Source organism: Marmota monax, unplaced genomic scaffold, assembly GCF_021218885.2.
Source record: "Marmota monax isolate L192 unplaced genomic scaffold, Marmota_monax_Labrador192_F-V1.1 WCK01_AAM20220418_F8-fsc00106, whole genome shotgun sequence".
Taxonomy (NCBI): domain Eukaryota; kingdom Metazoa; phylum Chordata; class Mammalia; order Rodentia; family Sciuridae; genus Marmota; species Marmota monax.
In genome coordinates, this window is record NW_026695218.1 from 6,833,063 (window position 1) to 6,856,087 (window position 23,025).

The 23,025-nt window shown below is 46.7% G+C and overlaps 1 protein-coding gene across 1 annotated transcript; it reads left to right on the forward strand.

The window, feature by feature from the left end:
- Positions 1-3,933: 3,933 nt before the first annotated feature.
- LOC124084908 (probable N-acetyltransferase CML1) lies at positions 3,934-5,390 on the forward strand. The gene is made up of 2 exons (XM_046432356.2): positions 3,934-4,067; positions 4,519-5,390. Exon 2 carries the CDS (start codon positions 4,589-4,591, stop codon positions 5,270-5,272), a length of 684 nt encoding a protein of 227 aa, XP_046288312.1. The 5' UTR covers positions 3,934-4,067; positions 4,519-4,588; the 3' UTR covers positions 5,273-5,390.
- The last annotated feature ends 17,635 nt before the right edge of the window (positions 5,391-23,025 follow it).

Sequence of the window (23,025 nt, forward strand, 5' to 3'; positions counted from 1 at the left end):
GCCTCTCTCTCAAATGCTCAGGGAGTTTAGAATTCCATAGATGCCTCAGGCCTGATTATGTCATCCTAGAAGCTTCTGACACAAGGGTGAGTTGGGTGGTGGATCAGTGCTCATTAGGTAAGCAAGGCTGTCCCTCTGAAACTCTCACTGGTTTCTCTGAACCTAGAGGTAGAGCTTCTGCTGTTCCAGGGAGTTCAGGTATCCCTTAGTCTGGTTCTGGTGACTCAAGAGAAGTTTGGAGGTCATTTCCCCCCTTGGCAGTGTCTCCTATTCATAGCTCACCTCCACTGAGACATCAGGCAAGATTTATCCTGCCCCATCCTGCCAAGAGACCTGTGCCACAGACTTATTTCACTTAAGTGGAGACTCTTCACCAAGTCATGGGATCATGCCAAATATAAGTAACTTGTTATACAAACCCCTGAAGCTGAACTCTGACCCCTCAATGCCATTTAAAATGCTGCTGGCATTGATGGCCATCTGCAACACTCTGTGACAGCCTAACCACACCTTCAGGTCTGTCTCCTTTGTGCTTCTCTAAAACCTCAACAATCCACATGGTTGTTCCCTTCCTCCAGCCTTCCCCTGGTATTCACATCATGTGTCTGAGTTGTGATTTAGTTTTTTACTTAATGTTGGGTCCATCAGGACTTTCCCTTTGAATTGGAGGGGAGGCTGCCATGTAGGTTCTCCCCTTCTCTGCTGACAGCAACTCTCCTGGCCCAGTAAGACCAGTGCCTCTTGGACAACTCCCAGTGGGCACAGAGCTGGCACACACATGAAGAAAGTCCACAGTGACTTGAGAGGTTCATTCAATAGGAGGGAATGAGTTTTACTGCTGCCAGATGGACATAGTCAAAGGCCAGAGCTACAAGGAGGCCAAGGAAGGCCCAGGATGGAAATGTTGTCATGGTAAAGTGACGAGGGAGTTCTGGGCTCTGAGGAAGGCCATCCAAAGATGCCAACCCCAACAATGGTTGAGGGCTTCCTGCAGGAACCAGATCCTCTGCCTCTGGAAACACAGAGAAAGGACTTCAGCTTGGCCATGAGCTCTAACTTCTATCCTCACACCCCAAACCTAGTCAACTGCTCTAGATCACTCAGTAAGGAAGCTCCCATTCTGCTGGAGGCCTTTGGGTACCATATTCCCTTGGCCTGGAACATTCACTGTCTTTCTCACCATCCATACCTTGGTTCACTGGGCGCCACTGCTTTCAGGTGAGCAATGACTCTGTTTTAAAGTTCACTTCTGACCAGGGAGGAAGCCCTCAACTTGCTTGCATTGTGTTCTCCCTGGTATTTAGTCTGTTGCTCCTCACAGTGGGGTTCCCAAAACTGATGCTGCATTCCCTGAATGCCTGTTGAAAACAAGGGTGGACACACACTATTATGTACCCAACACCTGTGTTTGTCCAGTGGGGATGGCATTGCTGGGTCGAGGGGTGATCTAAGAGAAGAAGGGAGATGAAGTAGACCCTCATACTACAGAACTCTACAAGATCAACGAGGAATTTTGCCATGAGTTCTGGTAGAAACTCTGCAAATCCAAAGATGCTTAGGCAGAAAACATGGGGTATTGCTAGAATCTTGGAAAAGGATTAATGGGGACGCTGGCCACTGTATTCCAAGGCCTCTATTCAGCTGAAGAGGATGTTTTGGGATTTGATGTGGGTAGTGGTGGCACAACATGATGAATATACCATTGCCACAGGTTGTACACTCTAAGTCAGCTAATTTCATGTTATATTGTTATCATCTAAAAAATTTGAAGCAAAGAGAAGTGTTTAAATGTCCCTAAATCCATAAGGAGGACCTAAGGATTGGAGAGAGCAATGATGTTGAAGTTTTCTAAGAGATAACTGTTATGCATAGATCCAGTGGGCACTGCCACTTTGACCCCAGCATCCCAGGTCATGCAGGGGTCAGAGAGGAGAAGACATATATTGGAGGTAGAACTAGGATTTGAACCCAAGTCTGTTTGACTCCTAAATTCATATTTCCTCCAAAAGGTAGGCCTGCCCTCAGGGTAAACCTGGTAGCGGGGAGCCTGAACATAACCAATTTGGGGACTACCTGCAGAATACAATGTTGCAAATCCAAATATGAATTCTTGGAAGGGGCCCTGTAAGGGAGGGAGGGACATGGAAGCTTAGGTTTTGTAGCTTCCCAGCAAATGAATTTCTTTCACTACAACTTAGATTTCATAAGCTGCCCCAAGGCTTTGAGGCAGTTTGGTGGCCTCCTCCCTGAGGCCATGGCTTCCTGGATCCCTACATCCTACTCCATCCCATCCCCATATGGTACCATGAGGCATACATGTCCTGCCTGCAGCTTCACATTCACTATACCTACACCAGGCCTCCTCAGAGAACTCCAGGCCTCAGTCAGTCCCACACTTTCCAACACAGAAATTGTGCCCTGTGGTGTTGCAGTCCCCAGGCCTCCTCTTTTGCACACGGCAGCTGTCTACTGTTGGGTGCCTGTCAGGTGATGTCAGCATTGCTGGGGGCTGAAAAGGACCCCTGCAGCCCCACATCAGTGTCAAGAGTATTGCTCAGTGTGTGAATGAAGGAGAAGAGAGGCTGCAGAGGAGATGAGTGTGGGGACTGCCGAGAATGAATCTTACCCAGACCAGTAAAGCTGAGCAGAGAGAAGCCCAGCTGGGAAGCACCTTGTTGCTGAGCCAGGGACCCTCATCTGTTACCTGTGATGAGAGCCCGAGGTTAGCGGCACAGTACTCAGACTCCTGGGTGTGGGAGAGCACTGGGGTGGACCCCAGAGAGACCTGGGTGGGCTTTGTGAGAGATGCTGTGACCTGAGGTGCCAAGCGTCCTAGGGTAGGAGCCAGGCGCTGGTCCAGATCCTGATGACACTCACCCCACAAGTTCGTTTCCCAGTCTTCATGAAGGTGCATGGACTTGGGCTCCCTGCTTGGTCATAGCCCAGCACCTTGCCCTTGGGATTTCTGATTATGAAACATTCATGAATCTGCCAATGAGGTGGCCACCCATATTGGCTGCCCACAGGTGGGCAGACCCAGTCTCTCCTGAATGCCAGCTGGAGGCTGAGGGCTGACACTTCTCTGGACAGTCTCAGCATTGGGAAAACCAGGGAGTAGATGGGTGCATGATTGAAGGACTCAGTGTTGAATGGAGTCCCACAATATTTTAGGGACCTGAAAGCACACTGTCCTGTGTGCTTGGCCTTTTGCCTTCCTGCCGACTAATACTTAGCACTAGAGAAAGTAGCCTTCACTGAAGCTGGACCTTGATGGGGGCTCAAAGTGCTGGGGAGAAGAGTTCTGATTTCATGAGGTGTCATGTACGAGTACCCATAAATTCAGAGAGCCCATAATATTGTAAGGAGGTTGGAGGCTGTGAAGTCAGAATTTTTTGCTATGACTAAAATATCTGACAAGAACAATTTAGAGTAGATAAGAGTTATTTTGGCTCATGTTTTCAGATGGTCCAGAGAGTGGTCATCTGGTTCTAAGTTATCAATAAGATGGTGAAGGGTCATGACAGAAGTAAGGTGCTAAGCTCCAGGCAGCTGGATGCTAAACTCCAAGGGGTGGAATAAAGGCAAACCCCTCTAGGGCATGCCTTCAGTGACCTACTTCCTATTACTAAGTCCTACCTCCCAGAAGTTCAATCAGCTATTAATGGTTTAGTCCACTGATAATTCCAGAGACCTCATGAACCTAAAGTCCTACTCCAAACCTTGCTGTACTGGGGACTATGTTTTCCACACATGAGCTTTTGGGGAACATTCCAGATTTAAACTTCACTATCTGCCACCCCCCACCCCCAAAGGCTCCATTTAATGGACTAATCCATTGATAGATGAATGGACTACTGGGAGGTGGATCCTAGATGGAGGAAGTAGGTCACTGGGGGCGTGGTGGGAAGGGGTTTTATTCGCCCAGGCCAATCTTCTGTCCCTGTCTCTCTTCCTGACCCTCTATCAGTTTCCCGACTGCTTTGAATTCATCAGCATTCCTCTGCCATGAACTTCTACCTTGATGTTTCTCCCTGGAGCCAGCTGACAAAGGACTGAACCTTAAAACTGTAAGCCAAAATAAATCTTTCCTTATCTAATTGTTGTCAGGTATTTTGGTTACAAAATGAAAAACTGACTCACACAGAGGGGTGGTGAGGACTGTATATATCAGAGCTTTTTTTAAAAAATATTTTTTAGTTATAGCTGGACCCAATTTTATGGTATTCATTTATTTTTGTGATGCTGAGGATTGAACCCAGGGTCTTACATGTGCTAGACCAGTTCTGTATCGCTGAGCCACAACCCCAGCTCTCTATCAGTACTTTATATAAGTCATTCTATTAAATTTCAAAACAACCATAGAAGGCTGGGTTCCAAGCAGGTGTTTCTGATCCTACAACTCCTCCCAGTGGTGGTGGCCTGCTTCTTTTTGGGCCAAGGTAAAGACACACACTTGAGCTGTCTCCTAAGATCTATGGAGGCCAGAGATACCCACATGGATTCTGCTCTCTCTTCCAGGGCTGAAGGGAAGGCATGCGTGAAGGTTTATCTGTTACTTGTGGAAACTGCAGACACAAGAAGTCTCCCCATGGCAACTCATCACATCCGCAAATACCAGGAGACTGACCACAAAAGGGTCCTGGACTTGTTTTCCAAAGGGATGATCGAACATGTCCCTGCCACCTTTCGCCACATGCTGAAGTTGCCACAAACATTCCTGCTCTTACTTGGGGTGCCTGTCACCCTACTCCTGGCCTCTGGCTCTTGGCTCCTGGCTCTTGTATCCGATGTCACCCTCCTTGTTTTCCTATGGATGCTGGCCAGACACCCTTGGAGGCAGTACGTAGTCGAGTGTTTGCAGACAGACCTTGCTGACGTCACCAAATCCTACCTGAGGGCCCGTGATTCCTGCTTCTGGGTGGCTGAGTCTGGGGGCCAGGTGGCAGGCATAGTGGGTGCTCTGCCAGTGAAGGACGCCCCCCCAGGGAGGAAGCAACTGCAGCTGTTTCACCTCTCTGTGGCCTTGGAGCACCGAGGTGAAGGACTAGGGAAAGCCCTGGTCATGACTGTCCTCCAGTTTGCGAGGACTCAGGGCTACAATGAGGTTGTCCTTGATACTACCATTGTACAGGAGGCTGCTCTGACCCTCTACCTGCGCATGGGCTTCCAGAAGACAGGAGAGTACTTCTTTGACAAGGTCTTTAGACTACTGGGCATTTATACAATTCATTTAACTTACTTCTTCCCATCTGCGCAGGAGGGAAGCCTGTGAGCTATTGTCTTGTGTATCAGTCAGGATCTGATTGACAATTCTGTAGCTTCTATTCCATTCAGTGCTTCTAGGTGACCATGATTCAGGTGTCTAGCACCATAGTAATGCTGTATTAATAAAAAGCCAAACAATACTGCGCACACACATTGCTTATAAGTCTGTTGACCAGTCATTGTTCCTGGTCTGTGCTGAGCAGCTCTCTGGGTCTCAGGATACCTGTGGAGATATCCTGAATTGACTGCAGTGCCCATGACATGTATGTCATCTTGTCCCAGCAGGCCAGTTCAGGCAGGGTTCAAAGTCACTGAAGAGCAGCAAATGAAAAATGGGAAAGGAACAAAGACTTCTCCATTGCCACACAGGTATTGGTTGTGGAAACATCTAGACAGGGGAGAAATGGAGCTGGCTCAGAAATGGAGGAGCTTCAGCGTCCAGAGCAGAGGGGCACGAAGTGGCTCTATGGGAAGAATTGGGCAGCAATGTACTCACTGTAGTGCCCTGTCCCTGAAGAGGGGTGGGAAGGTGGCTGTGGATGGAGGGGGATGTTTCCATGGGGAGACCTGGGTATGGTGCAGTCCTCCTGGTGCTTCCAGGGCCCAATCCCATGGGCTAGGCTCACTGAGGGGAGGTTGTGGGTGGAGCCCTCTTGTGGGTCCTGGAGGAGGACGTGGACAGGTGGGTGTCCCAAAATTATCCTGGATTAGCACTCAGCCTGGTCCCAGACTCTGTCCCCAGGTGTTCACAAACTCCATATTTGAGCCTCAGGAAAGATTCCCTGCTGTAGATGGGAGAGTTGGGACATGAGTCAGTATTGATGTTCACAGGACTGTCACCTTTTCCCAGCTGCTTGAGCTGTGACTCTGGCATGTTCCTGGGGTTCTGGAGCCACATACTTGGTCTCCCTCACCAAGAGGCAGAGCTCCTGACCAGAGAGTCCACGTGAGACTGATCCATAAATTTCACCCCTTAGGCAGTGTTAGGGGGTCTTTCTTACCTTAGTTTCTACTTCTCAGCATTGTGGGGACACCTGGGCCACAGCTTGTGCAGTTTTGGGATTCAGCCTTGGCCTTCGCCCATTTCACCTACATGGAAACCCTTAACCACGCTCATGGGATTTGTCCAAACTTGAGAGAAAAGTTGTCTAGGACCAAAGGCCTCAACCTCCTGTCACGATTTTCTCCTGCCCTTGGCCTTGATAACCAAACCTAGTAGCCTTGACCGGCCCATCCTGTTGCTTCAGGCTGCCTCATTTGGGCCTTGATGAAATCAACAATGTATGCACCTGTTCTTCTGACCCTCCCCACTTTTGTTATCCTGCCATTCACATCAGGTATCTCTTGTCTCCTGAGCTGTGTTTTCAACTTCTCACTTAAAGTGGTCCCACAAGGCAGGCCCTATGTGACAGGGAGGAGGCCCTGCAGGCTCTCCCTGCTCTGGTGCCATCAGCTCTTCTTGCCCAACGAGGTTCAATGCCTTAAAGAGCAGTTCCCAGTGGCAGAGGACTGGGAAACAAAAGAAGAGGTCCTCAGTGGTCCCTGTGCTTTGAAATTTCTTTCAATAGCAGGGAAACCCTGTACTCATCCCAGGCAGAGATGGTCACACCCTGCTAGGGCTTAAAGGCCAGAGGGACAGGAGGCCAAGGAAGGTGCCAGGATTGAAGTACTGTGATGATAAGGAGATGGAGAGTCCAGGGTACTGGGGAAGGCCATCCCAACAATGTGGAGGCTTCCCTAGGGGCTGAGAGATTCAGAGCCTAGAGTCAGCTTGCCTTCCTCTTTCCCTGTCCCTGACCTCAGTTCCCAAACAGCCAACTGCTCTGGTTAGCTCCAAAAGGAAGCTCTCATTCTGCTAGAGGTCTTTGAGCATTGTTCCCTGGCCTGGAACATTCTTAACTCTTCACACACCCATACCTCTGTTTGCTCAGTACCACTGCTTTCAGGCAATGGACAGGGTTGATTGTCTTGGAAAGGTAATTCTGACCAGGGAGGAAGCCCTTTACCTGTTTGCATTCTGGCCCTCCTTGCTCCTAAAGGTGGTATCCCCTAACCAGCTTCCCTGTTCCCTGGATGCCTGTTGAAAACAAGAGTGGACAAAAGTCCCTCACGTCCTCAGAACCTGTGATTGTGCATTGGAGAGGCTTTTCTTGGTCAGAAGTGGGCTGAGGGGAATAGGGAGATGGAGCAGAGCCTCAGTGGGGCACTCTACAGGATAAGCAGGAAACACTGCCACAGGCCTGAGAGAAATGTACAAATCCAAAAGAGGTTGTGCAGTCATCTTAGGTTGTGGCTAGCATTATGGAGAAGGGACAATGGTAAGCAATGGCTGCTGGAGCATTAGGACCCTCTTGGACTGATGGGAATGTTTTGGGATTTGATAAAGATGGTGGTGGTAGAAAATCAGGAATATTAACAAATCTTGGAAACTTTTACACTCTTACATGGCTTGATTTTATTAGACTTCATCCAAAATAGTAAAAGAGTTTGGATGAGTCAAGACTCTCAAGGAGCAGATAACAGTTAGAGGGAGCAATGATGTTAAGGGATTTTCTTAGGGAGAGAGTGGCTATTGTGCCTAGTGTCAGTGGGTGCTGCCACTTTGACCCCAGATTCACATGTTAGGCAAAGGAGTCAGAAAGGTGAAGACAGACTAGATGTGGAACTAGGATTTGAACCCTTGTCTGTTTGACTCCAAAATCCATAATTCCATCCATAGGCAGGCCTGCCTTTACAGCCAATCTGGTTGTGGGGAACCTAAAGAATACACATTTACAGCCTACCTGTGGGACAAAACATTGCAACTCCAAATAGGAAATCTGGGAAAAGCCTTTGCAAGGGAAGAAGGGATTTTGAAGATTAAGCTTAGCAGTTTCACTCTAAATTTGTCTCCTCCCAGTGTCTGTGCTACTTGGAATACTGAAGCTGCCTGTTGTTGAATCATTTAGCACACATTCACTGAGCACCTCCTAGAGGCCAGGTTTGTTCTGGGAACTTAAGATACATCAGTAAACCCAAAATAAAATGTTCCCTGCTTGGTAGCACTTACTAAATAATAGAAGAGAAAATACATACCCATAGCATTTTGAGTGTGCCGGATGATAATGAGCAAACCTGGAATTAGGGGCGAGGATGGGAGTGGGCAGGTGGCTAGGGGTGAATTGCTGTTCTTAGTAGGGTGTTTTAAGTATGAAAAGTTGAGAAGGGGCCTTGCATAAGGGCTGTGGTGGGATAACCAGTACCTCCTCTAGAGGGTCAACTTGTAGGGGATTCTGGGGAGTCCATGCAGGCAGGTGACCACTGGCTCAGGAGATTGTTGTAAAGGTCTTGGGCAAGAATATCCAGGGAAAAGATGAGTCTCAGCATGAGCAACCTCTGGGGAGGTCTGGTCTTCCCTCCATAGCAGGACCACACCTCTGTGTGGCAAGAAGCCTTGTCGCTGATGTGCAACCACAGCAAGAACTGTGCAGCCCAGGGCTGGCTGAGGGGGGCAATGACCCCAGGCAGGGTGCTGCCCAGTGCTGTTGGATGGATACTGAGTGGAGAGGGGCTGAGATGCTGAGGTTACATGGGCAGAGGAGCTGAGGGCAGGCAGGGCCTAGGGCATGGACATCAGGGGAGGGGTTGCATCCAGAGCCTAAGTGCAGACCAGCTCAGCCTGAGAACCCAGGCCAGGCCCACCTCCTTTGTAGGGGCCCATTGATGGTTCCAGCTGTAGGTGGTCACATACACCAGAGCTTTGGCAGAACTCAGGCCCCTCTTTCTTCAGAGGCCTGAGTGGGTCCTCGGGGTGCCTGCCCAGGTGGAGTTTGCAAGGATGCATCTGGGAAACAGAAGCAGGCACAGATAGGCCACCTGGTCTGAGTAGTGAGGGCTGATCGGAGAACCATTACTCAGCAATGGCTTGAACCTGCCATTGGTCCTCTGCCTGGCCAGTATTCTGTCTTGTTCCTAAGCAGGGTTTGGCTGGGTGAAAGGCCTGTGTGTGAGGGGAAGTAAAAACATAACCCCAAAGCTTTAACCACAAGTGTCTGAGCAGTTTAGTGGCCTCTACCATGAAGCCCTTGCTTCTTAGGATCTTCCCTATCCATGACATCCCTATCTCCATCTGGTTCCTAAAGCAAGACTTCATATTTTTCCTCTCATTCACTTGAACCCCCACCAAGGGAAGTTCCCAAGCCCAAAGTCCCACAACTCTGCAAAGGAACACAGACACTGGAATTGCAGTCCCCAAGCCTACTCTCTTGGGATGCCAAACACCCATGAATCCCTTCTGGAAAGCACCCCTGAGTAGCCGGTGATGGCCTGCTATGGTCACTTTTGGTGCTGAACGGTGCAGGCTGGCCCTGAGCAAAGGGTACCTGGTACTGCCCAGGAGAGTCCAGAATGAAAGTGCTCTTTCCTGGCATGCACAAGGCACCTCAGAAAAAGTAACAGAAAAAAAGAAATGAGAGTGTTCCAGGTTCCTCTTCCCAAATATTGTGGAGCCTCAGGAAGGCTCTAAAAGCTTCTGCTATGGCTGAATTAGATGCCAGAAGGAAGGGATTGGATGTTCTTTTTTTTTTTTTTAATTTTTTATTGTGGGTTGTTCAAAACATTACAAATTTCTTGACATATCATATTCCACACTTTGATTCAAGTGGGTTATGAACTCCCACCTTCACCCCATACACAGATTGCAGAATCACATCAGTTACACATCCATTGATTTACATATTGCCATACTAGTGTCTGTTGTGCTCCGCTGCCTTTCCCATCCTCCACCCTCCCCCCTCCCCACCTCTCCCCTCCCCTCCCCTCCTCTCTCTCTACCCCCTCCACTGTATAACCCTGAGGGTCTCCTTCCATTACCATGCAATTTCCCTTCTCTCTCCCTTTCCCTCCCACCTCTCATCCCTGTTAAATGTTAATCTTCTTCTCCTGCTCTTCGTCCCTACTCTGATCTTAGTTACTCTCCTTATATCAAGGGATTGGGTGTTCTAATGCTGTTCCCTGCTGGGGAACTCCCAGAGCAAGTCCTCTGGCTGTAGAATTGCAAATCAAATCTCCTTCCAGCACACAGAGCTCTCTGCTGGGGCAGCACAGAAAGAAAGCTCTTTCCTCATGGAGAAGCCTTAGACCTCTGTGATGCTCATCAAGGGAGAAAATGAGTAGTTGTCCTGTAACACAGCCAGCAGATACCCCCACTCCACGCTGTGCCCATAAACACTAACGAGTACTCCAGTAGAGGACTCGCCAGCAATCATCTGTGTTCATCTAGGGCACCTGCCTCTCTGTTTGCCAAGTGGGTTTACGCAAAGAGAAAGGGATTTCAATCTTCATGATTTGCCACTTAGAGCCAAGTTAGCCTCCTCCCTCCTCCAGAGACTGGGAGGCAGGGCCCTGTGTCCTTTGATGATTCCTCTTTGAAGAAGGTGCCCGGATCCCTGAGAGGATGATGTGGGTGTAAAGCTGGCAAAAGGCTGACTAGCTGTTGAGGTTTGCACATGTCTCAGAGGGACAGAGGGAACTTTACAAGGCTATTTTTTAAAGACAATGCTCTATGACGAGGGAGAGAGGGAGAGGGGTGTGTGTGTGTGTGTGTGTTTGTGTGTGTTTATGTTTTGGGGCACATGCGTGTGTTTCTTTGGTGCTGATGCTTGAACACCTCACCTTGTGGTTGCTAAACTGGAGCTCTATAGTGAGCTGCCTTCCAGCTTCCTTTCCTTTTTTTTTAATCCAGTGAGATTGCAGCATCCTTGTTTTCATTTTCCTTGGCTTTTACCCTGGCTCTGAGGGCAGTAGCCTGAGACTCCTGGATCTAGACACCACTGCCTTGCAGCCAAAGTCAACAAAGGGATGATGTCACTCTTTCTTAACACCTCATGGCAGCATCAACAACAAAATCAACTTGCTGAGCATTGTGTAGGATGGTTCTGTGTGTTCCTTCCTAAAAGACCCTGAGGGGAGGCAAAGAGGAAGCACAGGGGACTGAAATGGAGCTCATTATATTCCATACATGTATGATTATACAAAAACAAACCCCACTGGGCTTGGGTTGGAGCTCAGTGGTAGACACCTTCCTAGCACATGTGAGTCTTTGAGTTGGATCCTCAGAACCACATAAAAAGAAAATAAATAAAATAAAGGTATTGTATCCATCCATAACTAAGAATATTTAAAAACATGAACCCCACTATTATGTGTAACTATAATCCACTAAAAACACTTTAAAAAAAGATTCTGAGGAAGTAAATGTTATACTAGATAACTCCCAGGGCTGGGTTGTTCCCTTGCCCTGTTCCCTTACATAGGCTTCATTGAAAGCCACTCACTGCCACAAGCAAGATCTTGATTATAACAGTTTGCATCTAGGCCACACACATGCCCCTTATTGATTCACACTGACATGACCTGCAGCAAATGCCCACTTCCAGCCAGCTTCCCAGGAGGCTCTGAACTTCAATTGTGAAGTCTTTCAACTGGAAAATATTTCACAAATGATCAGGTTCGACAGTTTGGCCTTCTTGGCTCACAGACACATTTGACGAGGTGGCCTCAATAATGAACCCACAAAGTTGGCTCAGCCAAACCAGCATTAGCATCAGGAAAAGAAATTCTGCCTTGAAGTGAGATGGCCCACAGCTTCCTTAAAGCATCAACCATGAAGCTGGAGCCTCAGGAGAATCTGCCCCTGTATTGTTCATGAGGCTGCCCTCCAATCAAATGCAGGACCTTTGCAATCTCCTACTGCACATGGGAATGCCCACACTGCTAATAGCTGCCCCGCCTTCACCCCAAACCTGCGCCTGTCTACATCTCCCTGTCTCCTTCAACTAGCTGAGAAAGGAATTTATACACATGGCACCAGGGGAGCAAGGTCAGCCAAGGTCTGAGCAGGTATGCTGTTTGTGCAACTTTGGGGGCCTTGGGAAGCTCCCAATCTTATAATTCGGTGGCGGGGGGAGGCGGGGTCCCTTGGATTTTGGCTGTAACCTCCCACCCAGAGCACTGAAGCTAAGGGTTGGACTGAAAGGAGGAAAGAATGACAAACACTGCAATCTGTTCTCTTTGCACAAAATGTGAATGTGCTTAATGTCTCTGAACTGGGAATCTAAAAATGCTAACAATAGCAAATTGAATGCTCCCTACATTTTACACTGATCAGAAGAGGAACTGATTTTCACAGCTTAATGACCCCCACATCTCACTGTGGATGCTGTTGTCATAATCTAAGCTGCCAACTGTAAATGACCATGCATATAGGGAGACTGGGAACATGGACAGTCCCTAAACCTCTTGTCTTCCACTTTGACTTAGGTTTCTGACTGGTTGATATCACAGACTCTCACTAGAAGCACTCACTGCACCCTGGAATCTTCTGCTCTGCTCTTCTGAGTCTTAAATTTTGGCTTAGTATATAAGTACTTAAAGTCTAAGTGTTTAAAAGGTACTGAAAAGAATGTAACCAGGAGCCATACACTCACTGTCCCCATGGAAATTGTTCACCTCCAGTTCTGATCACAAGTCAAACACCTAGAAAATCAATAGCTTCCACTGGGGGCCCTTGGTCCCAGCTGAGAGCCCCAGCACCTACTTTTCCATGAGGTTGTGGCAGGCAACACCCACAGGCAACTACTGATCTTTTTTCTATGTCTGCCTACTGCCTACTGTCCTCTTAGACCCTCTTGCTATAATCCTGGTGGTCATTTATCACCCCTTCCTCCTGCTCATCCCAATTTGAATCACTCTGTGTCCTGCCATTTCTGTGCCCCCCCCCCAAAAAAAATGTACTTCCAAGTGGCCCAGGTCTCACTGTCTTGTTCACATCAATGTGGTCTAAGCCACCACTATGTCTTCTGGGCCTCTGTGGGCCCAGATGGCTCCTTAGATAACACCAACCAAACCTCCCCATTCACGCCACACAGATGGAGGGTAGTGGGCAAAGCAAGGCTTCAAGCAAGTTAGAAACAAGCACCTCTCCTTGGCCAGACTCACTTCTAAATCAGGGCTCTGGACTTGGCAATATTGGCATGCTGGATTTAGTTCACACTAGTCAAAATCAAAGGCTATGTGTTTTTGTGAGCAACTTGCACTCCTGTACCTGGTGGCCTGTTTCTATCTCAGAGGCTACACTTGATTCTTATGGGAATATGCTACCATTTCTACCTCTCTGGATATATTCTCCTCATACAACCCAAGAGAAACATACTCCAGCACACACACAAGGCACATGTGGATGGATCATTTTACTCCCAAGTGAAGAGCATACATATGGTTGGATCCTCCTGAAGTAGAGTCCATGCTGCATCAGCTGTGTGTGGGCCTGCATGCCCAGGTCACTGTGGCCCTCAGCCACTCTCTACTGGGTGGGCAGGTCTCCATGTCTCCCTGAGAGCTTTGCCTATGTTTTGCCTCAGGACCTCACCTCTGTGCCCTCAGTTTGAGAACCTCTACTCTTGTCTGTGCAGGCCCACTTGATAGGATTGACCCAACATTCTTCCTTGAGAAGCTGTATTATCCTCTCTCCCACAGACCACTCATCTGCCTCCACCTCCCAGTCCTTGTCACAGCTGTGAGGCCACACCTGTCTCCCAGAACCCACACACTGAGGTGCATCTTCAATATAACAGCCCACAGTAGCCACATCTCTGCTCATCCCAGGTCCCCTTTGGCCCCTAGCCCACAATAAACATGCGTGAAATACCACTAACCAAGGCTGGCTTCTAATGTCATCCTGCTCAGGAAGCCATGGGAGGAGAATGCCTGGGATGTGAGTGGTCTGCAAGGTTAAGGATCATGGCACCGTTTGTGCTTAGTTCGGATGTTTCTCTTCCAAAGAGGAGAGATAGTTGCATGGAGAAAGGAGTTTATGCTTTGGATTTGCACTTGCATGTCTTAGGGAGGTATATCCTGAGCTAAAATATGCAGGAAGTCTGCTGACTCCAGCCCTGAGCAAACACCACAGTATGTGCTCATGGCCAGGAGCCTGTCAGCTGAATGTGGTCAGTACTGCTGTCTGCTTTGCAGGGACACCTGTAGAGCAGCAGCTGCAGCAGGAGCTTTGCAGAATGAAGGAAGAAGAGGAGGGGCCAGGGAGGTGAGTGTGGGGACTGCCAAGGATAGATTTTACCTGGACGAGGAAAACATGAGCAGGGAGGAGCCCAGCTGTGAAGCGCATTATTGCTGAGCCAGGGGACGTGCACTGTTGCCTGTCCCGAGTGAGCCCAGGGTGAGAGTCTCAGAATCCAGAGCAGGGATCATTGGAATAATATGTGCAAGAGTCCTATTGGAATCTTGAGCACAGTCCTATTGGAATCATATGTGCAAGAGCAATAAGCTTTATTGTTTATACCAGGGGATAGCAGACACCTGATGGGAATAGCAGGGGAAGGTTGGAGGAGGGGAACAACTGTGTGGATAGTTGAGGTTTTAGAGAAGCACTAAGGAGACAGACCTGAAGGTGGGGTTAGGCTGTCTTAGAGAGTTGCAGCTGGCCATCAATGCCAGAAGCACTTAGAATGGCATTGAGGGGTCAGAGTTTAGATGACTAAACTGATGTGGTCAGCAGGAATGTGGTCAGCCAAATGTCAGGGGTTGATTGTTACTACTGAAGCATGTATCAGATCCTGTCTGTTACAGAAGGAAACAGACCACAGGCAGAAGGGAGATCACACATTAAATGAAATTAGGAATACCTGATATCTTCCAAACCTTCCCCAAAAAAGATCAGCCTGTCTTCCAGAAGCCCATATTCTGGCAGAGGATCTCTACACTATATTGTACCAGTAGTCTGAAAAACAACTTCATTGTAGTGCTGAATGAGACAAACCGGAGGAAAGTCCTAACAAGGGCTTTTGCGATCCCCTTTCTGTGGTGTTCCACGGCCACTGAGAGGTGAAGAACTGTAATTGCTTCTTACCTAAGTGGCGGTCTGCTACTGGAGGAGCCTCCACTATGTCCACCACCTGCCCCTCAGACTCAGCCACCTAGCAGGAGCCATACTTACTCATGGAGGATTTGGTGATGTCAGCCAGGTCTGTGCACCAACACAGGGCCACATGAGACTTCCAGAGGTATATAGCAAGGAGCCTCAGGGACATGAGGAGGATAAAGGTAGACAAGATGGTCAGGAACAAGAAGCCAGCGACAAGGAGTAGGGGCACCCCAAGTAAAAGCAGGAGGATTTGGGGCAGCATCAGTATGTAGTGGGAGGTGACAGGGATGTGGTCAGCCAACCCACTGTAGAACAAAGGCAGGATGCTTTTGTTGTCACTCTCCTGGTATTTGCAGATTTGATAAGGAGCCATGGGGAGACTTCTGTATCTGCAATATCAAGGTCCAGTAGAGGCAGTTAGACCTGCCCGCACACCTTCCTGGCAACCCTGGAAAAGAAACAGGAAGCCACGTGAGTGTCCCCAGGGCACCAGGTCTCCCAGGGATCATGCAGTCTGCCAGGCGACCAGAGCTGGCTTCATGAAAGAAGGTTCGATTCATGAGTAATTGCTAGGGAGTTTTAATTTAAAGAATCAAGACTCTTATTACCTTTACTACCAGCTCCGGGACAGCTTCTCCTAGCTCCCGCCTCCAGCCACCTAATGCGGTAGCGAGGTTTACAGAACAGACTAGTGAGAGAGAGAGAGAACACGCCATGGAGTGGGCTTTTATTGGGGAACAAAAAATTCCAGGGAAAATCCCATCCAATGAAATTTAAGGGGGACAGTATCCCAAGGTCAGGGGCAACGATTGGGTCTTCAGGGCAGTGTCCAGGCACACCTCTTCACAAAGCCTGGAAAAGGGTGGGGAATAGCTCTGACACAGCTGTGTTTAAGTGCCTCTCACCCAGCCAGGGAGGTAACTCAAATTACGTGCGAGGATGGCCTCCCACAATGGAGATCTTGCCAAGGGTGTGCCTCATGATACCTGATTGGAACCTTGTGTTTTCCCTCTCTAGCTGTAGGGCATTATATATGTCCCTAAAGCTCTCCGAGCCTATGTGTCTCCATCAACAGAATGGGGAAAACAATACTGCCTTCTAGGGTTATTCTGAAGATTCAGTGGAATATCTTAAATAAAGCTGCCATGTATCCAGTCCCTTCCCCTCCACCATCATTGCCTCATTATAAGCTTTTTGAACTCTTGGTACGTGAGGATGTCTTCCTGTGACAGTGAAACTGCATTCTCCCTGCCCTTTGGACATTCTCCAGGATCCATATTGAAGGAATCCTGTATTTCTAAGTACAATGCAAAGCCTCCTGACTGATTGTAAAGGTTTGGGCTGCTGAAAAAGAACAGGACTGAGCACCTGAAAGAGCCTGGCCTTTAGATCCTGTCCTAGGGTTGGGACAAGGCCCAGCAGAGAGCCCTGACCTTGACCCATGTTCTCTCATCTGCTACCACAAAGACACGAGGGTCCAGGGCAGACTCAGTCCTCAGACTGTGTCTGGCATTCTGGAGACAATGTCTAGCACCACCCCTACTTCTAGAAATAGGCCTAGATACCCATCCTATTGGTTGGATTCTGGACATGGTTAATTATAAACTCCAAGATGATGGATCTGGGTTGTGATGGAGAAGGTAGTCCAAGTCCATTCACTTTTGTTAGCCATAATTAAAAGATCAGCTGGGGAAAAAGGATCTGGAATGGCTGAGTGTGCTACCCCTTGTGGGACACTTACCACACACTGTCTATTTGCTAAGCCACAGCATCTCTCATCCAGTACATTAACCCTCTCAGAGATCAACTATGATCCCTACTCTGGATTCTGTGCCTCTCACCCTGGGCTCACTCGGGACAGGCAACAGTGCACGTCCCCTGGCTCAGCAACAAGGTGCTTCACAGCTGGGCTTCTCCCTGCTCATGTTTTCCTCGTCCAGGTAAAATCCACCCTTGGCAGTTCCCACACTCACCTCCCTGGCCCCTCCTCTTCTTCCTTCCTTCATTCTGCAAAGCTCCTGCTGCAGCTGCTGCTCTACAGGTGTCCCTGCAAAGCAGACAGCAGTACTGACCACATTCAGCTGACAGGCTCCTGGCCATGGGCACATACTGTGGTGTTTGCTCAGGGCTGGAGTCAGCAGACTTCCTGCATATTTTAGCTCAGGATGTACCTCCCTAAGACATGCAAATGCAAATCCAAAGCATAAACTCCTTTCTCCATGCAACTTTCTCTCGTCTTTGGAAGATAAACACCCAAATCAAGCACAAACAGTGCCATGAGCCTTAACCTTGCAGACCACTCACATCCCAGGCATTCTCCTCCCATGGCTTCCTGAGCAGGATGACATTAGAAGCCAGCCTTGGTTAGTGGTATTTCACCCATGTTTAATGTGGGCCAGCGGCTAAAGGGGACCTGGGATGAGCAGGGATGTGGCTACTGCGGGCTGTTATATTGAAGATGCACCTCAGTGTGTGGGTTCTGGGAGACAGGTGTGGCCTCACAGCTGTGACAAGGACTGGGAGGTGGAGGCAGATGGGAGGTCTGTGGGAGAGAGGATAATACAGCTTCTCAAGGAAGAATGTTGGGTCAATCCTAGCAAGTGGGCCTGCACAGACAAGACAAACTGAGGGTACAGTGGTGTGATCCTGAGGCAAAACATAGGCACAGCTTTCAGGGAGACATGGAGACCTGCCCACCCAGTAGAGAGTGGCTGAGGGCCACAGTGACCTGGGCATGCAGGCCCACACACAGGTGATGCAGCATGGACTCTACTTCAGGAGGATCCAGCCATATGTATGCTCTTAGCTTGGGAGCAAAATGATCCATCCACATGTGCCTTGTGTGTGTGCTGGAGTGTGTTTCTCTTGGGTTGTATGAGGAGAATATATCCAGAGAGGTAGAAATGGTAGCATATTCCCATAAGAATCAAGTGCAGCTTCTGAGATAGAAACAGGCCCCCAGGTACAGGTGTGGAAGTTGCTCACAAAATCCCATAGCCTTTGATTTTGAATAGTGTTAACTAAATCCAGCATGCCAATATTGCCAAGTCCCGAGCCCTGATTTAGAAGTGAGTCTGGCCAAGGAGAGGTGCTTGTTTCTAACTTGCTTTAAGGCCTTGCTTTGCCCACTACCCTCCATTTGTGTGGCTTGAATGGGGAGGTTTGGTTGGTCTTAACTAAGGAGCCATCTGGGCCCACAGAGGCTCTCACTCTACCATCTGCCCATATCCTTCACTATCCAAGCTAAGGAAAATTTGTATGTGCAAGTTTGTCTATTTTAATGGTTCCGCCCTATCAGTCATGGTTTTGGTGATTCTCTTGTCTGTTTTTTGTACCTCTTACTGGCCATTTAAGACATGGGCCATGTTACATTGATCTTAAAAGAATCTTGGCTGAATGGGCCATGCCACCTATAGACATGTCACCTATAGACATGGTGAAGGAGACGCTGATCCATCCTGGATGATGGCACTAAAGAAGCTAAGAAGCTGCTCACAAGTGCCCAAGAGAATGATGTATCACTCTAACACTATCTGGCCTTTAAATGGTTTTCTGGAAATTATATAATCTTAACAGTTAGAATTTGTCTGTGAGGGGTAAAGGATATAGAAGATTCTGTATGTGAAGATATTTATGCAGTTATATGATAAGGAATCTGAACAGTCAGAAACTAAGTTGAAAGAACCAAAGGGCACTGCCTCTGACATGCCAGGATAGAAGCTAAGAATCTGCTCACCAAAGGAAAGTGTTACAAAAGAGTTAAGTCATTTCAACCCAGTGCTGGCAGTATTAACACTGTGTCTCAGCCTGGCTCCACCCAACTGAAGATAACCTAACTGGGGCCACCTTCATGAAATATTAATATGCCTAGTATAAGAAAAAAGCCCAAAAGGAGAATCTAGGCAAAATTAATGTTGGGGAACTCAACTTAGAGTTGATGACATTGTCATAAAGATAAGGGGGACAGGTCAGGCTAAAAAATATCTTGTGCCCTAACCCCTTGATTGCAATCTGGGAGAAAAGGATTACAGCATAGTTTTTGTATATACTACATTGTCTGATCCCTCTCCTGGAATGAAATTTGCTTTGTAAATTAAATGCATAGATAACATTCATAAGGATTGTTTCAGAATACATATTAAAGAAAGGATCTGAAACAAACAGGGATAAGAAAAGTTATAGGTATAGAAAAAAATTTTGGTACAGAAATTTAAAAGGTAAAGGAAGTGTTCTTGATGAGAGAACATTTTGTTTTGTCTGATAAAATAATATTCTTGTGCTAAAATTCAAGATAAAAAAAGGAGAAAATCAAGGATGTAAACAAGTTGTAGAACATTTAAGTTACACACGATTTGTGGAGGATGAATCTCAAAAAATTTGTGTATAATTAAATTGGCTATAATTAGCACAATCAGTTGAAGTTATTTAATGTATTGATATAAACCAAAGTTTAATAATCTATGGGTTGAAGTAACAAGGTTTTCTTAAAACATTAGTTTGCTCTTATCTATCAAGATAATTTCTTATGTCTGTTAAATTTTCTTATTTAGAGAAACTAGTCTTGAAGAAATTAGGATTTGAACACTTTTGTTTAAACAACAACTGTTATTTTACAGTAGCACACTGCATTACAGGATCTAAATTTTTCTTTTAAAGCTAAACTTGGTTAACATAAAATATCAGTGTCATTGTGCTACTGTTACTGACTTACTTGTATTCTAAATGTATTTATATCTTCTAAGTATACATGTCTGTAAAATATGAAATCTAAAAGAACATTTACCAAGCTTGTGTTCTTCAAACTAACATTTAAAGGGTTGGGATCATAAAAATTTGTTTCTTAGTTTATAGCTATTATACAAACTAAATATATTTTTACTCCTGTTCATTTCATTTTTTATTTTCCTTGTAAACCGTAACTGTTATTTGTTAGTGCCTTACAGAAGTATAATTCTAATATAATAATCTAAGTTAATTTGAGATAATGGGTCATCATCTATAGGACAGATGGAGTGATCTAAGGCTAACTTCTTGCACTAATGTTGACTCCAATCAAATAGAAGTAGTAAATAATTATAAAGTTATAGACATTAAAGTTAAAACCCAGTCCTCTTACTTTAAGACTGGTGAAACTGGTTTGCAGTATGTTTCAGACCAAAGCTTAGAGACTAACGTTATGGAAACAAAAGGGGGGGGGGGAGAGAGAGAGAGAGAGAGAGAGAGAGAACACAAATAATTGGCTCTTGCCCTTTGAGTCAGCTTGAACTCGGGGAACAAGGGGACTTCTCGAAGGGCTTTGTGACTCTGGGCTACATTACCTCCCACTCAGGGGGCTCAATGAGACCCTGGAGAACAGAAAGATAACCAGTGCACATGCTGCAAAGAGGAAGGTCACTGGAGAAGGAGACATTCCTGATGCTTCCAAGGGAAACACATGGTGAAGGAGACGCCGATCCATCTTAGATGAACTAAAGAAGCTAAGAAGCTAATCACAAGTGCCCAAGAGTGACCCCCTGAGGGAACTCAGCTGAATTTTAGCAATACATAGGAATCAGCATGGTCCTAAACACCTAGCAAAACAGTTACTCTACCAAAGTATAGTCATACCTGGGCATTTAAAGGACTATCCTTCTTTTAATGGAACTTAAGATGTACACTTTTGTTAGCCCTACAGCCCTGGTGTTCCCTAAATTCTGAGGCATGTTTCCTTTGTGAGGCTCATATTTACCCCTGCCTACCAAAAATTGGACTGACCTCTGTATCTTGGTCTTACTTATTCTTCAAATTGATGATTTACTTAACAACTAAAATTTGCCTATTCTGATAATGGCACACACCAGACACAAGAGAGCCTTTCAGTGTATTCCCTTACTCACAGGGATAGATAAATCTGCCAAGATTGACACAGGAGCAACAGGATTAGGAACCTCTATTCACTACTATAAAAAATTAACAGAACAAGTTATCGAAGACATCCAACAGGTCGCCAATGCAATACTGACCTTACAAAATCAATTGATTGTCTGGCTTCTGATATCCTTACTATAAAACAAGGTAGTCTCTGCCCCTGCCTCAGGGAAGAATGCTGTTTCTATGTAAACCATCAGGATTAGTAAGAGACAAGTTTAAATAGCTCCAGGACTGCCTTGAACAGTGAAGATGAGAACGATCTGCTTCCTAGTTGTCCTCATTGGAGGATCTAAGATGATGAACTTTCTGTGTACTCTCCCTCACATCCCTCTTAATATTCATCTTTTACACAATAAATTTCTTCCCTGTATTCTTAATTTTGTACAGAGATAGCATCTTAGTAAGGTGACCCATTTAGCTCATACTGCATCGCAGGAATATGTCAAAGACATTCCTCTCCTGCATTCACAGTATGAGATCCTGAAAACACAAAAAAGGAAAAGATACCCATGATGACTTCAAGCTTTATTCCACATGTACTCATCTGCAGCCTCAACCACAAGGAACCTACAAAGGTTCAGGACACCCTACAGCACCATTCCTATCCTGGATTTCTGAAGATGGATAAGTTCCCTTATTTCATCCCTTTTCAGCAGGAAGCAGCCATATGTGACATTGATTCCCCTATTCAGAGTCTATATGAAGGATATGGAAAATAACTCTCAATGATAAAAGGAGTATAATTGGCTCAGAACTTGTTGCCATTTTCCTTATCTACAACTGTTCCCCTGAATGCCCAAGGACTTCCTCCAGCTATAATTAACACATTTCCTGCTTAGACTCAGCCTGTCTACACCCTAGAATACTCAGACCCTTTTACTAGCAAGTTACCATTTTCCCTCTTGAAAATGTGCCCCCTGCTGCTTAATAAAGTACCACTGATTTGCTGAGGTCTGCCTTCATTTCTTTTCCTTTCTATACTCTCTTTCATTTGCTTTCATAACTTACCATTTCCCTTCTGCTTAGGAAAATGGACTGTTATCTATGTCCTTGTCTATAAATCAGGATTTGATCCACTCTTCACTATTAAAAAAAAAACCCCAACATTTCAGTGGTATAAAAAATAAAAGCGCATTGCTCTTGCACAGGTGATTCCAATAGGTTGGATGGTGGGTGTGGGCACCAGAGTCTCTGCTACAGTCATTTTGTATTGTCCCCTTTTTGCTTATCTAGTCACACAATAATGTTGCATAAAACCAACAGAAAAAAACATATATATATATATGTATATATATATGTATATATATATGTATATATATATATATATATATATATATGTAAATAATTTTCACTTTAGAGCCTATGAACCAGCAGTTTCTGCTGGGCTTGGCTGGGCAGTGCATAGGGTATCAAGTTGCCTTTTCTAATGTCCTAGGTTGAATGAAGTACCAGGGACACTGGGCTTCATCCATTTTGACTTTAAGCAGGGCTCAAGGTCATTGGAGAACAGCAAAGGCAATAGCAGTAAGGAACAATAGCTTTTCCTAGTGCCTCGAGGCTGAGAGGGAGAAATGTAGTTGGACCCATAGTAGGGGACTGCAGAGCCACAGAGCATAGGGCAGGATGCAGCCCTGTGGAAAGAATTGGGACAGTGACTTGCTTTACCCTCTCTCCTTCTTGGTCCCTGGCTCATGGCAAGAGGTGGGTGAGGATGGAGGGAGGCATGTGTTCATGGGAGGACATGGATATGGTACAACCCTCGATTGAGGCTCTGGCTGAACCCAGTCATGGGGACCCACATAACTGAGGGGAAGTAGGTCAGGCATGACTCTTCCTGTTTGTCCAGAAGATGCCATGGGACTAGCAAGTACACCAGATCTGCTATCCTTGGGAATCAGTCAGGACCAGCCTCTCTCTCAAATGCTCAGGGAGTT

Bases quoted from the DNA above. Each gene is read 5' to 3' on its own strand.
- LOC124084908 (XM_046432356.2), top strand. From the start codon at position 4,589: ATGGCAACTCATCACATCCGCAAATACCAGGAGACTGACCACAAAAGG.